At 47.6% G+C, this 14494-nt stretch overlaps 1 protein-coding gene across 4 annotated transcripts in view; it reads right to left on the bottom strand.

Moving 5' to 3' along the window:
- The window catches only part of CFAP65 (cilia and flagella associated protein 65), a 36324-nt gene that overhangs the window by 3805 nt on the left and 18025 nt on the right, over positions 1-14494 (bottom strand). For 2 of the 4 annotated variants that reach the window (XM_080397840.1, XM_080397842.1), the window contains 13 exons: positions 14069-14245; positions 13324-13390; positions 9356-9466; positions 8388-8576; positions 7503-7661; positions 6037-6180; positions 5460-5576; positions 4710-4847; positions 4152-4208; positions 2291-2505; positions 1767-1913; positions 947-1225; positions 133-270 (listed from right to left, as the gene is read on the bottom strand). In XM_080397840.1, coding sequence (XP_080253966.1) covers positions 133-270; positions 947-1225; positions 1767-1913; positions 2291-2505; positions 4152-4208; positions 4710-4847; positions 5460-5576; positions 6037-6180; positions 7503-7661; positions 8388-8576; positions 9356-9466; positions 13324-13390; positions 14069-14245 — 1938 coding nt within the window. Of the gene's footprint in view, positions 1-132; positions 271-946; positions 1226-1766; positions 1914-2290; positions 2506-4151; positions 4209-4709; positions 4848-5244; positions 5577-6036; positions 6181-7502; positions 7662-8387; positions 8577-9355; positions 9467-13323; positions 13391-14068; positions 14246-14494 lie in introns of those variants that run through there. The other 2 variants (XM_080397841.1, XR_013929824.1) reach the window with 2 other exon arrangements.

Below are 14494 nucleotides of genomic sequence, written 5' to 3'. Positions count from 1 at the left end.
TGCACAAGCAGCCTTGGCATTGATAGGCAGGGATCCAGCTAATCCACGTGGTCTAGAAAACGGGCTGTACTTCAGCCGGACATACTAAGGACAGGTCCTGTCCCTGGCCACAACACAGATAGGCTCTGCTACCTTCGGGAAGGGCTGGGGGGTAGAGCAATGACCCTGGGCCGGGCTGTCAGCACCACCTCCCCACAGCTGGCTTCGATCAGGATATTCTGCAGTGTGTTTTCCAGCACCAACTCCACAAGGGTCTCAAAGGCCGCCTGCCTGGAGGGGCAAAAGTACAGGCAGAGAACAGCTATCAGCAAGCAGATAAGGCAGGCTGCTTGCTGTGACTCCCCCAGGACACATCAGGCACAGCAATGGAGCACACACTTTTTCCTACACACTGAGGCCAATGAACCAAAAGACTTGAGCAATGGGGTGCTGACCCTTCTCCCAGAACTGCCACCAGCTTGTGTCAGGCCCTGATCTCTGACAGAGCTGAGTGACTCTGGTTTTACTGGTTTCTCTTTCCAAGCTGTGCTGTAGCTAGTATTTGTGTACATGCTTGTGGCCTGCAGAAGTGTGCAAGGGAGCAGCCACAGCAAATGCAAGGTGATGAAATAACTTCAGTGAAACTAAAAGGTAAGGTAAACACACATCACACTCCAATGTCTAATACAGCCAGGACTGTCCAAGCACAAAGCAGACTTCACTCACTAGCCACATCCTGGCACTGCCCATGGCTCAACCTCAAGACACAGCAAACCTGCACTCTTCACAAATCACGCTCGGGAGAGGGTGGCTAGGTGGGCTAGCATTGATTTCCACTCAGAGCACACAGAACACCCCAGCAGAAATGCCACAGGGCTGAAGGACAGATGGGTTTCTGGCCAGGCAGTGTGCTACCATGGCTCTCCTGCCTGTACAGCTCTTGCCTTTTGTGTGAGCTCTTCCTCACCGGCTCAGCATCTCCTTCTGCTCTCTCAGCTGGTGAAAAATCTCCCAGGACTCCAGCAAATCTTTGTTGGGAGAGGTTTCCTGCCTCATTTCTTTCCTCTCTCCATCCTTCTCAGGGCAAAGATCTTGTGAAGCAGAGATGCTGGAGGGGACCGTGGAGCATTGTCTCCTGTCCTGGAGCTCTGCTGATTCTGCACACCGGAACTGGGAGAAATATGGAATGGGTTCATTGAGGGTTCTTCTCACTGCATCATGGAACTGGGTGTCTTCCAAGAGGCCTCTGGGAGGAGGAAAATAAGGGATGAGTCCCAGCAAATCAGATATCTGTATGATTGCAGAGGATCATTACCAGACAGTACAAATCAGAGGAAAACCCCAACTGATATCAATGTTTAGTCTGTCCCTTCTTGATTTCTGGGCCTAAGAGAGGCAGCAAGATGGCTTAAACTAAGGAAAATACCTTTGCCTCCCCAGCACTAGTTCTTTACATTTCTGCAGCTGGCAGACAAAATAGGTGAATCCCAATGCAGCCTGTTCCCGAGATCATGGCAGGCAGTGTCCTGGTTCCTGGGCAGTGACACTCTTTAGTATGCAGAGATGGGACCAGCCCCTAGCTGAGGAGCAAGACCCTGCCTTTGGCTGTCACACCAGGACTCCTGAGCTTCTAGTCCCCAGGGCAGCCTCCGGAAGGCTGGATCCCCCATTCTGGTGCAGCAGGAGTGCACAAACTTCTTGGAATTAGCAGAAGGCTGGCCATGCTGCACACACACTCCCCTAGAGGACAGGGGCTCCAAACTGGGTAAGGGTGAAGGGGCACGCACCTGATCACACCTGTAAGCATGTCACTCACTGTCTGCCACTCCTGTTTGGAAGCAGCAGCCAGGGACAGCCATGTGGCCTCCATGTCCATCTTGTCTCTGTCCCTACTCCCATCCACCTTGCTCTCCAAGGGCTGGTTGCTGAAGGGGCTGGGAAAGAAGGAGTTGTTCCATCAGTGGCAGCACTACTCAACCAAACTACCAAAGACCTGCATCGTCCTGGCCGAGCAGCAGCACTGCAAGCAAGCAGGGAGCAAGGCAGGGGACCAGAGGAAAGAGAGTGGGAAGTGCTGCATTTCTGACAGCAGCAGGGACACTGTCATAAGAGAGGAGCATTGAGTTCTGGCAGTATCTCCCTTTTGAGAGAAACAGGTCACATCAGCTAATGCTGGGGAAAGCAAGGCACTTCTGGCCTACTACTGAGGCACTGGAGAGGAGCAGAGCAGAGCTCCAAGTTCAGTGTGTATCGCAGCACAGGCAGCCCTGGCTCAGATGAAGATGCCAATCCAAAAAGACGGATCTCTTACCGGGACAAGAAGTATTTAGGGGACTCTGAGGTAAAGTTGCTGAAGAAGTCCTCAGTAGAGTAGGACCTAGCTGTCACACCAAGGTGTAAGAGGATGGGCTTGGGAGGTTCTGGTTTGACCCACACCCGGCTGGCTTCTTTTTCCAACAGCAGCCTCCTCTGACAATGTCCAGCTGGCAGATTTGGCGTAGGGTGGTTTTTAATAGGGGGTAATGTCTGTTGGAGAGAAAAGAAATGGCAGGTACTTAGTTGCTCCTTTGGCTGCAGGTAGTCTGGTGTAGGTGTGAGCACAGGCATGAGAACTGGAAAGCCCAGCAGCCAGAGCCTCCAGGTCCTGGAGTGAGGACCACATCAGAATGATCTTGGCACTGCAGTACTGCTATCAGGCACAAGCAACCATGCTGGAAATCAGGTCTGCTCCCTCCTCACTGCCTAGTGTGCCAGCCCCAAGTGTCAGCAGGGCTTCAGGGTCTCCCCAAGACATTCAGGGCTGATGTACTCCAGTCCATCCCTGTAGAACTCCAGGAGATCATCTCTGCTCTTTCGAGCACACCAGGAGTGCTGTGGAAGAAGTTATGTGCAGGAATGCATGTGGAAATTGTCTTCCAAGCCTGGAAGAAAACCAGAAACTGAGTCCAACCACACTACATGGGCACGTTTGGGGCTACAGTACCAGCAACCAGTTTGGGGGACACTTTTTAGGGCAGGAATAGTTCAGAAGCCTGGCCCAGAAGGAGACCACCCAGCTCTGGAGAAGCCCTCAGACATCACAGGACCTCAATGACCTCTGAAACAGAGTTGTCCAGCCTCTGGGAATGATGCCAGAGGCCTTCACCGTTCCTGAGACAGACACAGCAGGTGATTGCAGTCTCCGAATTATCACTAGGAGCTAAAACCCTAGAGGACTAAACGAAACTGTTTTTACTTTTCCCCAGCCTCCTTATGTTCATCCCTTGACCTTCATTACTGATAACACCTAACAGCACAGGGCAGACAGTCCAAGCTACAGCTGTCCTGAGCTGATACCTTCACCCAGGGCAGCACAGGGTACTCTGTGGGGTCTCACGAGCACTGCTACAGCCTTACTATGGTGGCAGTCCTAAGGTAAAAAGCTGTCTCCTAGCTGAGTCGCAGCTTCCCTTAACCCTTCCACATCTTACGTTAGCTGGTCCTCCACAAGCCCTGTCATTCCCACAGCACATCCTGCTGATGGCTGTAGATGCAGAGTGGCTCTGCCTTTGGGCCCAGGCTGTTCTGCAGAGCATTTGCTGGGACCTTGTCTCATATCTTGCCACTACTGCTGGAAAAGCTGTCTTTTCCAGCAGCGCACAGAGTTGTGCAAGCTTGAGGGGAAACAGAGATGAACCAGGCAAACTGAGCTTTAAAATTTTCTGCATATTTAAATCAAGGTAGTTCCTACCTGCAGCTTCTCCAGAGGCACAGAACACAGCTCTTTTAGCAGTGAGGACAAAGTCTGTACCATGTCACACCAAGGTCCTACTGCTTTCTGTTGTGGCACACATTCCTTCATGGCCCCAGCATGAAATCAGTCCAGGGACAGACTGCCCTGCCTGTGCCCATCTTTTCTGCTTATTCAAAACCTTTCCCTCTTTCTCCAGTCATGGCTGCACATTTGGTTCCAATTTCACTTCCCTTTCACCTCAGCTGGAAAGTTACTGCCCACAGGACACAGCCAGACAGTCTGATTCTTCTGGCTCCTCCAAACAGTCTGCCTCCCAAAGCCTTGAAGCTACAAATCTGGCTGTGCTCTCTGTGCAGGCTCCCACGCTGTGATATCCAGCATCTGCCTCTTCTCTAAAGCAGTCAGTTTGATTCTACTACGGGTGAGAGGCCTGACTTACCTTGTATTTCCTGATCACAGCTGAGGATTCAGGAAGATTTTCAGAATCTGATGACCTCTGAAAAGAAAAAGAGAGAAAGAAAGAAAGAAAAAAAAAGAGAAGGAAGAGAAACTGCTATATAGGAGAGGTATGGAGCAGAACAAGACTCCAAGATTCTAGGATTTTGTTTTATTTTGTCCCATCTGAGAGTCAATGATATCCTCCCATTCTTCACTTGGGCTACATTCTCACTGGTAGTTACAGATTTCTCTCCAGTGTTTACTCATGGTTAAAAATCCAACCGTCAGCTTCCAGAGCCACTGGCTTTGCTTTTCCTAAGACTTCTCACGCACTTCTAAATTTCAAATGATCATTAGCAATTTCAGAGTTTGTAAGGTGATTCTTGGCTGGAAACCAAGATCTCATTTTCCACTATCCACAGACCAACCATGAGATCTTGAGTAGATCAGAGCCTCATATCCTTTTGCCAACTTGCCTAGATTTTCTTAAAGAATGTTTCTTGTTGACACTGGTTGCTGTTTCTGAACTAAGTTGGTGTGAAGTTCTGGAAGCACTTACCCCTGCATGTGACTTTGGCTTCTTCTTAGTTCCAAGGTCCTTCTCTGTGATGGTGAATTCCACAGCCTGCCGCTGTTTCTCCTTTTCCCACTCCTGCAGGTCCCTCTCATACTGAACCAGGGACTCCTGGATGTATACCTATGAAGCAAACCATGACTGGAGAGAGCAGAGCTACAAAGGAGCTGCACATAACACAGTTTCTGGCTAGAGTCCACACCTGTCACTAATTCCTCCCTCCCAGAAGGTCCCAGCCAGAAGCCCACTCCCTTTCTGTGTATCCCAGTGGCAGGCAGGGGAGAGGACAGTGCTATTATGAGACTACTTGGCAAGAGAAGACACAGTCTCTTGCCAAAGGACACCTGGAAAATGGCCAGAGGGGCACTACTGCAAGTCTATGCCCCCACTAACATTGCAGAAGCAAGACTTGCTTTTTACATATATTTAAGTCTCTGACATCCACTGAAAGCCACTCCCATTCAAACTGTGATTTGTAATAGCTGAGATCAACTCAAAGCCATGTGTTGCACAATTGCACCTCATCCAGTGAGCCACAGAGAGAGAGACACTTAAAACATCAGGAGAGATGAAGCTTAGTATCTTTAAGAATGAGAAGTGCTGGCCAGCATCATGGAACAAAGAAGGATTTCTTCAACGGGAAGCAGCAGGCAGCTGACTTCTGGGGCTAGTCATTTGGGAACTGCAGTGACATGCCCAGGTGATAGCAATACACAGGTACTTCTTGGGTCTCACCTCACACACCAGATCTGTGCTGCAGAAGGAAGCACTCCATGAAGGTTGCAGCGTGATGAAGCAGGGGATGCTCTCTCCAGGCTGCACAACCCCTGACTCTGGAGCAATCTGCAACACCTGGGGGGGAAAACCCCCAAAAAAACAAAAAGCCAAGCCATAGAGGAGCTGTTTCGCTGTCCTAGGACCTTCCTATGTACCTTCTTTTTGCAGTAAACACAGGACTGTAGGAATTCTCCCCCCTCCTCTTCTCAAAGGTATGTGGCATGAGAGAGAAGAAGCTGATACATTCAAAGAACAACTGTGGACTTTGCTGGTAGACAATGGTAGACTGATGTTCATTATTGCATCCTGTAGTTCCAGGATGTGATAATGTATCCTCACTGAAGTCTTCACATTCCCCTTCTGTATTTCTGTCTCCCCACCCCATCCTAATCCTTGCCTTTTCCACTCTCTAGCTAGTACAAAAGCCAATTCCCTAGGATCATTTCTGAGTGTCTGGTTAAAAAGGAGTTGTAAGGTCTTTTCGTGGCACAACAGAGATGGGCAAGAAGGCTGTAGAGGAAAGAGAAGGACTCACCCTTTTGTCTTTACAAGTGTTTATTCGCCAGGCAAACACAACAGCCTTGCTTTCAGAGATATTGTTGAGAAAGACAAGTCTACTGGCTTTGGTGGAGTCGGGGATATTTCCAAAGCAAATCATGTGGTGTGACAAGGTGGCTGCCTGCAGGAAGAAAGGTGAAACCAGGAGGAACAGCAGGGAAGGAAGACAGGATGTCGTCGCTGGGGAAGGACAGTCACACAGCTCTCTTTAATTGATTCAGCAATTCATAGATAATATTTGCAGTTACCTTTATCATAAGAACTTGAAGGAGTGTTACATTTCTCTCATTTTTGCTCTGTTTACAATGACTCTTTACAGCAAGAGGACAACCCTGTTCCAGTGGGATTGAGCGAGCAGTGAATAGAACATAATGCTGGTGCTGAGCAGGAGAGGATCTCAGGAGCACGGAGGACCAATAGCACTCAGATTCTCCCTGCAGCACTTGCAATTCAGGCCTTTTCCTACTTCAGCTGGCAAACATGTGAGCAGTTTCTTGTGCAAAATCCTCATCAATCTGAATGCAAGTTAGGGAAACTGCTCCCTACTGCACCTTGCGACTAGTTTGCTACTAGTCTGTCCATTCTCCAGGCACAGTGCAAATTCTAATTAATTACACTGATCATCAGAGATGCTAATGACTTTTGGTTACAGACAACAGAGCCTTGTGGAATGGCATCTTCGTTGGCAGCCTGAGACAGGTTTTTAATCATCTTTGCTGTGTCCAGGAATTCAATTGCCCTGCTGGAAGCTAAAGAGCATATGTAGCTGTGGCTGGGCTCCAAGCTATGCATGCTAATGTCACACAGGATGAATCTTTTACCTGCCTGGAGTATGCCTTTGCTGATGTTGTTTAATGCTGATTCACTACACTGGGATCTGTGGGTGGGTTTAACAACAGATTGTCCAGGCTGGCAGGCCAGCTCTAGCCAGGCCAAACAAGTTCCTGCTGAGCCAGCGACAGGTCAAACAAGTACGTGTCTTGGGATGTCCCTGATCTAGTGACCATCCTGCAGTCTGTGTTCAGGTTATGAATCATCTGCATTTGGCTGTGAAATGGTGGCAGCCGAGCCGTGACAGGGTCAGAAGGATACTGCTCTTTTTGTGAATGAGTTACCAAAGAAAAAGGCGGTGTAGCTGCAAATGAGAAAGGTAGCTATGATGGGGGCAACTTGTAATAGAAAATTCAGAATGTGAACAAACCCTAAAGCCTTTTTGGTTCTAATAGCAGTGGAACCAGCAAGCTGGAAGGCATCTTTCAGAACAACTGCTTTTATAAGTTAAGCTCTAGATGACCTCCTGGAAGGGAAATATCTTGCTCTATCTCATGGCAAAAGAACTCTTCTGCAACACAGGCTACTGCTAGATAAGGCCACTTGCACATTTCAGTCTCTCACACATTTCTAGACTGATCATATTCCTCATATCAGCCTACTTGGACTTACCTGCCCAGGCACAGTTAGCTTGGTAGAACCTGGAAAGATTGAAGGACACAAGACTTCTCTGGATGTGGCAGTCTCTTGTGTGGTATTCGGATCATAGCCTACTCCCTGAAAGGTGATCAGAGCTGATTCACCCCCCAGGATGTGGATGGGAACATCAACCTGCCTTGGACAAGATAAGAGTTATAAGTCCAGAGTCATACTTGGAAGAGATGTGCAATAAGCCAGTATGCTTGCTAATGAACTAATCCACATGCATGGATGAAGAGAAATCCAGTCTCTTTTGCTCTTTCAGGCCTTGACCTTCCCTGCTAACCAGGAAAGCTGGTTAAGTAGTCAATCAGCCAGTTACTGTATGAGATGGGCACGGACTCCCTCATGGAGGAAAAGCTGGAGTTTAAAATTTATTTTTTTTTTTAACATGCATCCACCACAGAGTGGGGTAATGAGTAGAGCTCCAGCTCTACAGAGGTCTTTGGGAAGGCTGTTTCCAGAGATCTGCAGCAGCACACACTGCAATGATGAAAGACACTGACTTCAGTCTCATTGGTGGGAGTTATTGGAGGCCAACAATGAATGACAAATCTGATCAGATACTGTTGATATCCCCAGTCACTGTTTGATCTTTGAAAAATGTATACTGGGATGACTCTGGTTGTGGAAGAATTCTGTTCTTTGGGAATAAGAAACTTATGAAATAATTTATCTGCTCCATTTCCTGACCAGACCAGCCATTCCTTTGCTCTCGCTACTCTTGGCTTCTTGGAGGAATGGAGCTCAATTCAGCTGTAGCATGACAAGGACCAACCATCATTAAGAGATTTAAAGAATTTTAGGCACATAACAACAGAAAGAAACTGTTTCTTGCAGTCATGAGGAGGGTCTTACCAAGTATGTTCTAGCTTCCAGTGGTGAGAAGATCCACTCAGTGTGGCCTGTTGTGCCAGGGTGGATTTCTCCTCTAGGAGTTAGGCAGACAAACACAGGATGCTGAAAATTCTTCTCCTGGATTCTCACGTTGTCCAGCTGAACCTCAAACATCACAGGCGTGGAGCCACCATTGTAGAGTTCATAAATCTGAAGTGAGTCAGAGAGCAGTGCTTATTATACCATACACAAGTTAAACTAGTTAACACTTCCCCAGAGGACTCTGATAAGCATTAATAATTAATTAGTCTGCTTGTCTCCTAAGAATGAGGAAACCTCATAGTTTCAAGATTTATCACTGAGGCTCTGATAGGAGACTGCTGAAGGTTTATCACCACACTTGTACATTGATAACTACAGCGCCTCTCAAAGTGGTGCCCTGCAAATTCAGTCTAAGAGAAAATTAATACAAATTAGTTGAAGGGATCACTGTAAAGCGGATTACTTGAAATGCAAAAGCACTCATATTAAAGTGTTCTTAATTCAATTCAGACTTATTCATTTCCCAAATAAATTAGGCAGAGCAGAATCAAAGATGCCTTTTTGCTGAATAAGCGTTTAAGGAAGTTTAATTAATTTACTGAAAAACTAATTAGGATTTATTTCCAGAATGCCTGGAGCAGCTAGACAAGTTTTCACTCAAAGTCAACGCAAGAGAGTAAGGGAACAGCCCAAAGAACACTTCATAAGCATTCTGGCTAGAGTGAAAGCCAAATCTTTCAAACTGGAGGCAGCAAAAGGTACTTTCCCAGCTGCCATCCCAGAAGCCATTTCCAGGCTTTGCCTAGTACTAGCCTCAAAGTTCTGCTGTGATGCTTTCCTGTGGAGCCATTTCTTGGGAAATGCCTCAGACAATGCCTGTCCTTGAGACACAGTAACACTAGCTCCTTCCCTCCACTTCCTGCTGGGTTTGGCCCCGGGGTACTCACCTGTATGGGTGGGTGGGAGGTCCCAATGGCAATGGGTGCAAAGCGGTGCTTAGTGGATGCAAAATGAATGTACTGCTGGTCCTGTTCCACCGTCACACCACTGAAGTTCAGCTACAGTAGAATGAAATACAGTCACTTTCTCGCAGGGCCTTGGTTCCATCCCTAAAAACTGCACAAAGACTTTGCAAACTGAAGGACTTTGCAAGCTGAGGGCAACACAGTTACAGATTTAAGTTGATAATACCAGGACAGTGAGTCCTAAGAAAAAAACCAGGAGATGGGGAGCCTACTTAACTGTTGGCTCTTCTCTGAAAGGTTTGCATCTTGTTCCAGAGAGAAGGTACTTTTCTCTCTGCTATGTCACAACAGCCCCAGTGCTTCTCTTTGCAAGTATATGGTAGAAATTCTACATGAATGAATGTGTCTGGACTGTACATAGGACAGTGTAGCTGTGACAGCCAAATCCTTTGGAAAGACAGGATTTTAGGTAAGTAATAGCCTTCTATTGGGAAGGACCACTCTGTCCTCCAGAGTGAGGACATCCTGCTCCAAGAATATGTCTAACAGTCCAAAAGCTGCAAAAAGATCCCAGCTGAATTTTAAGTGATCAAGTAATAATCAACAGTATCCTGTTAGCAAAGCAGCTGCCAGACACTTCAAGCAAAGCGGAGAGATTTATAGAGCCATTTCATGGAAAGGAAGAGACAGAGGATTCTGCATTTTGAGAAATCTGCAATTAGGCTGGAGATGAGTCATGATGCACAGTTTCCTGCAAGATCACCCCAAAGCACCCCTGAGCTGTCTCCTTTGAGGCAGAGGCTGCAAAGTGGTCACCGAGCTAGTAATGCCTCTGCATGGGCCAAAGGGAGCTAAGTTGCTGCAATTCACAATTAACTAAGCCTAAAGCATGGCTGTTCTTCAAGTGCATATGCAGAAGATGGAGAGGATGTTTGTGAAGGCAGGTGGATGCCTTGGACAAACATCTGCAGGAGATACTGTATCCACTGCTTAACAAAGAGCAGAGAATGCCAATCCTTCCAAAACAACCCGTACCAGTTCAGGTCCATAAAGTGAGGAGGGAGAGAGGACTAGAAATACAACGCTAACAAGGTCCCACACGGGATCTATCTTTTTAAAGCATTACATGAGCATTCAGCCTCTTGAGGGCCTCAATAAGTCAGATGAAGTGCAAATTGGAGGACAAAAACTGGCACTTTCAAACTGCAAGAGAAAAAGGGACAGGAACCTTCCTGAGCTTTGGGAGTGAAACACCCATTTATATTACTTGAGTCAAAATGCTGACTTGGATTCCACGAGACAACTGCTAAGGAAAAACTGTAATCAGTTTTCATAGACACAGGATGTGACATTTAGAAGACTATCAGTTAAAGGTAGAGAAATGGAGAAAACTGAAGACCTGTGGCAATCAGTTCTCCTTCCAGAGTACATGGACTTAGTCTCACAGCAATGACTTAGAGCATGAGAGGACAGGGATGCCAAATTCCCCAGGGAAGAGAGCTGCCTGGAGAACACATGCTGCAAGTGACATCATCTCACAATACCTAATTAACAGCTATGAAGTGCAACCACTTCCAGTTTATGATCCTGTGTGCTTGGGGATTCTCCCTGGGATCCAGCCCTTCTCTCCAGTGAGTTCTGGGAACCAGCCTATCTCATCCTGCAACACCTGCAGCTGGCTGGGCTTTTCCTACTAGAACTGCTGAGGGCTGCAGATTCTGCTTGGCCAAACGATCCCAGAGCTCTGAGAAGGTGGTCACAGCTGCACTCTTACAGGCAGGCTGTGGTGATCAGTGGGAGGCCATTTCCTTACTGCACAAGGAATTGGGTAACACAAGTCCCACAGAAGTTTCATCCTGCAGCCAGAAGAAACTGCCAATGGGAAATCAGTTTGGATCCTTCAGAGCACCTATAAATCCAGTTACTGCAGAAGTGAACATTGGCCACTGAGTGGGGAAGGAGTAATGGAGAAGGAGCTGCTCCTGAAGATGAATCAGACAGGCTCTGTTGGGAAAACAGGGGAGTGGGAATTCAAAATCCATCCATATGGGTAGAACCATCACAGAGGTCAATTTGACACACCCCCCAAAAAAAATCAGGCATTAGCTTGCAGCTGACTGACATCACCACCTAAAAGCCAGTAAATTTGGAATTTGGCAGAATGACCAAGCAATACCTCATCCTGATGGTCTCTACCTCTCCTTATTGTTGTTTTCTCAAATTTCCAAAGCTTAACTTTTGGGGTGACATGACAGCATTTGGTTCCCTTAAGGTTAGCTATGTATTCTGCACATTCCATCAGATTCTCAGGTGAGGATCTGCTCAACCCTGGCATACGATCATGCTTAGGGCAGTCTGCCACAGGGTTTGGCAGCTCTGTGCTCTTCATGCCATGACTGAAAGGAAAGAAGGCACACCGTGTTCAGCTCCTCAGCTGCCCTCTCTGCAGAAGGAGAAGCCTCTTCCACTCCTACTTTCTGATATTAGAAGTTCAGCACTGGCACAGTACATTCCTGCAAGTTGCGACTGCTGGATTGGCCTCTGCAGCTCCTATTGCCAGAGCTCCAATGCACCCAGGAATCTTTTATCATCTCCAGGGCCTCCCATGGTTTTTCAGCCCCTTCTGCAATAACAGTATGAGGTAGGGTAGTGGCCTCTGATAGCCACCAAAGCCACTGGCTATGTGGCAAGGGAGGACATGTGCCCTATAGGCTTCTGGTGCTCCGAAATCTATTGCCTCACTGGCCAGCTGGTGAAATGCTCACAGCTACTCTCAGGATTGTGCCAGGCAGGCAGAGCACAGGGAGCCTGTCCAAGGGCTTTGAGGGAAGGCACAGTTAAGCCACTGTTTGAACAGCTTGGTCAAAGGGTTGGATTTTCAGCTGACAACAGTCCTGAAAGAAAAGAAAAATAAAAGAGATGTGTGAACACAATGGTCTCATAGGAAACTTCAGAGACAGACAGGAAGGCTCAGCCGGGCATGAGCTGTGCCCGGCAGAGCACAAGGTGACTTTGACTCTAACTGACAGTTTGAGAGAGGGGGAGAGAGAGAAATTATTTCCAAGCCTGAGGAAATGCTCAGGGAAAACACACCACAGATCAGCTCTGGGATGCTTTAGCAAGCTGTGAAGCAGGAAGAATGAGCAGGAAGCTCCTCCATCATTGGCAGGAGAAATAAGCGGGTGGACAAAGGCATCAGGGCTGCAGTGGGAACAGCCAACCAGGAATGCAGGGAGTATCTTCTGGGCCCGAGGAAGCAGCTGCCTCCATACCTCCAGAGCTGGAGGACACTCTGCCACCCTGTGCTAGCATGTGTCTCTCCAGACTGCAGCCAGGTGGCACTTTCAGAGAAAAGCATTCTGGAGGGTTTTGAAGAGCGAAGAGCACAGAGCACTGATGAGATGGAGAGATTCAAGAAAGCTGCATATGAGAGAAGTAGGATGGACTGCAGGTCTGAAGTCATGGATTACTGCACGGAAGAACTCATGGTGACACAGACAGAATGAGGGGAAGCAAGCACAGAAATCCTGGCCATGAGTTACGCTTGACTGTGGAAAGCATGCAGGGACTACAAAACTCAGGAGGGCTGTTTTGAACTTGGCTTGGAGGAGGAGGAAGGAATTCAGCACTACCACCACCAGTAAAATACAAAGGTTAATAATAAATAAATAAATAATCAAATAAAGAATTCTTTTCCTGGGGAAACAAGCAGATGCTATGTCCGAGGGCCATTTTACCAGTGCACTGCCACATCACACTGTCTTGGAACCATGACTTTGTCAGGATGATGGTTTTATGTCTCTCCTTGGCCCTGTGTTACTGCCTGGCCAGTGCACACTCCAGGGGAAGGCCACAGCCCCTGCACACCATCCGGCTTCTGGGGAAAACACCTTTTAATTCAGTTCCTACCTGCTGCTGCAAAGAGAAGCAAAAGACACCTGCTATCTTACCAGAATCTCATGGCCATAGGAAACCTTCAGCAGGACAGGGAGGTGATCAGTGCCGATGAAATCATGTCTAGCAGTGAAAGAGGAGAGAGAGGAAAACATTAGAAACCAACCTTGTGCCCAGGGTGATAGAATCAGGGTCACACAGTACATTAGAGACAATTCACTTCCCAGCTAAAGAGTCACTGTTGCGTAAGGGCCACTGAAAGAAGGAGGGGGACAGTTGTGTTTGGGTGGGAACAAGTGATGCAATGTTGATTTTAGTCATATACCAATTTAGGGACCCAAGTTTCTAGGCCAATGCCATTTGAAATGCCAGTACGTCTCAGATCAGGTCTGCTGTGAAAGGGGAGGTGTTCAGTGCTCTTCATACCCTCCCACAGGCACAGAAGCAGCTCTAGCTGATGACAAAAAAGAAGAATATCACTGTACAATCAAAACGGCAGGAAGTGCAGCATCTTGTTCATCTCGTCAACTGCGAAGTCAAGGCAGCCCAGTGTCCTCAGCATGAAACATTAAATGCCTTTTGCACTATAGTGTTAAAGAACATTAATAATATTCCCCTGAGGAAGACAAGCTTTGCTGGGTCCAGAAACTGGACATGCTCAGTGACTTTTTACTTGCCCAATCTCTGCTGGGCAAGGGGCATGTTAAAGGAAAGGATCCAGCATGGAAACACAGGGGACTGATAGCATGTGGTGTCCTGGCACGCAGCATGAGGCTCTGAAGCACAAGTAGTTGCCATCACCTGTGTGAAAGCTGGACAGATTCCTCCTGTCCTGGAAGAAGTTTCCCTGACTTTGGGGAAACACTGAAGAGCTGGTTATCCTGAATTCTCATCTGGTGCAGCTCATGGGAGCTAAACTCAGCATCCTCTGCCCAGCACTCCATGTCCATCTTCTGATCAGAAGGAAACAAGAAGGCCCTAGGGAACCAGTCAACTGGTCAGCAACAGGGACACATGACTTCCTCAAAGCCATGGTTAGCACATTCAGTCCAGCCAAGCCTAGCCCAGCTGGCAGACACATCATGTTTCATCAGGTCTGATCTGCAGAACTCTCTGCCATTCCTTGATTGCTTCCCCTCCCAGACCCACCAACAGATCTCAGTTACAACTCCACAACATAAGCTGTACCTAAAAAATCCACCCTATTGATTTGCAAATGTCTCACAG

The sequence above is a fragment of the Falco punctatus genome, assembly GCF_963210335.1.
Source record: "Falco punctatus genome assembly, chromosome: 8".
NCBI lineage: Eukaryota > Metazoa > Chordata > Aves > Falconiformes > Falconidae > Falco > Falco punctatus.
This window is presented reverse-complemented; position numbering and strand designations above follow the sequence as displayed.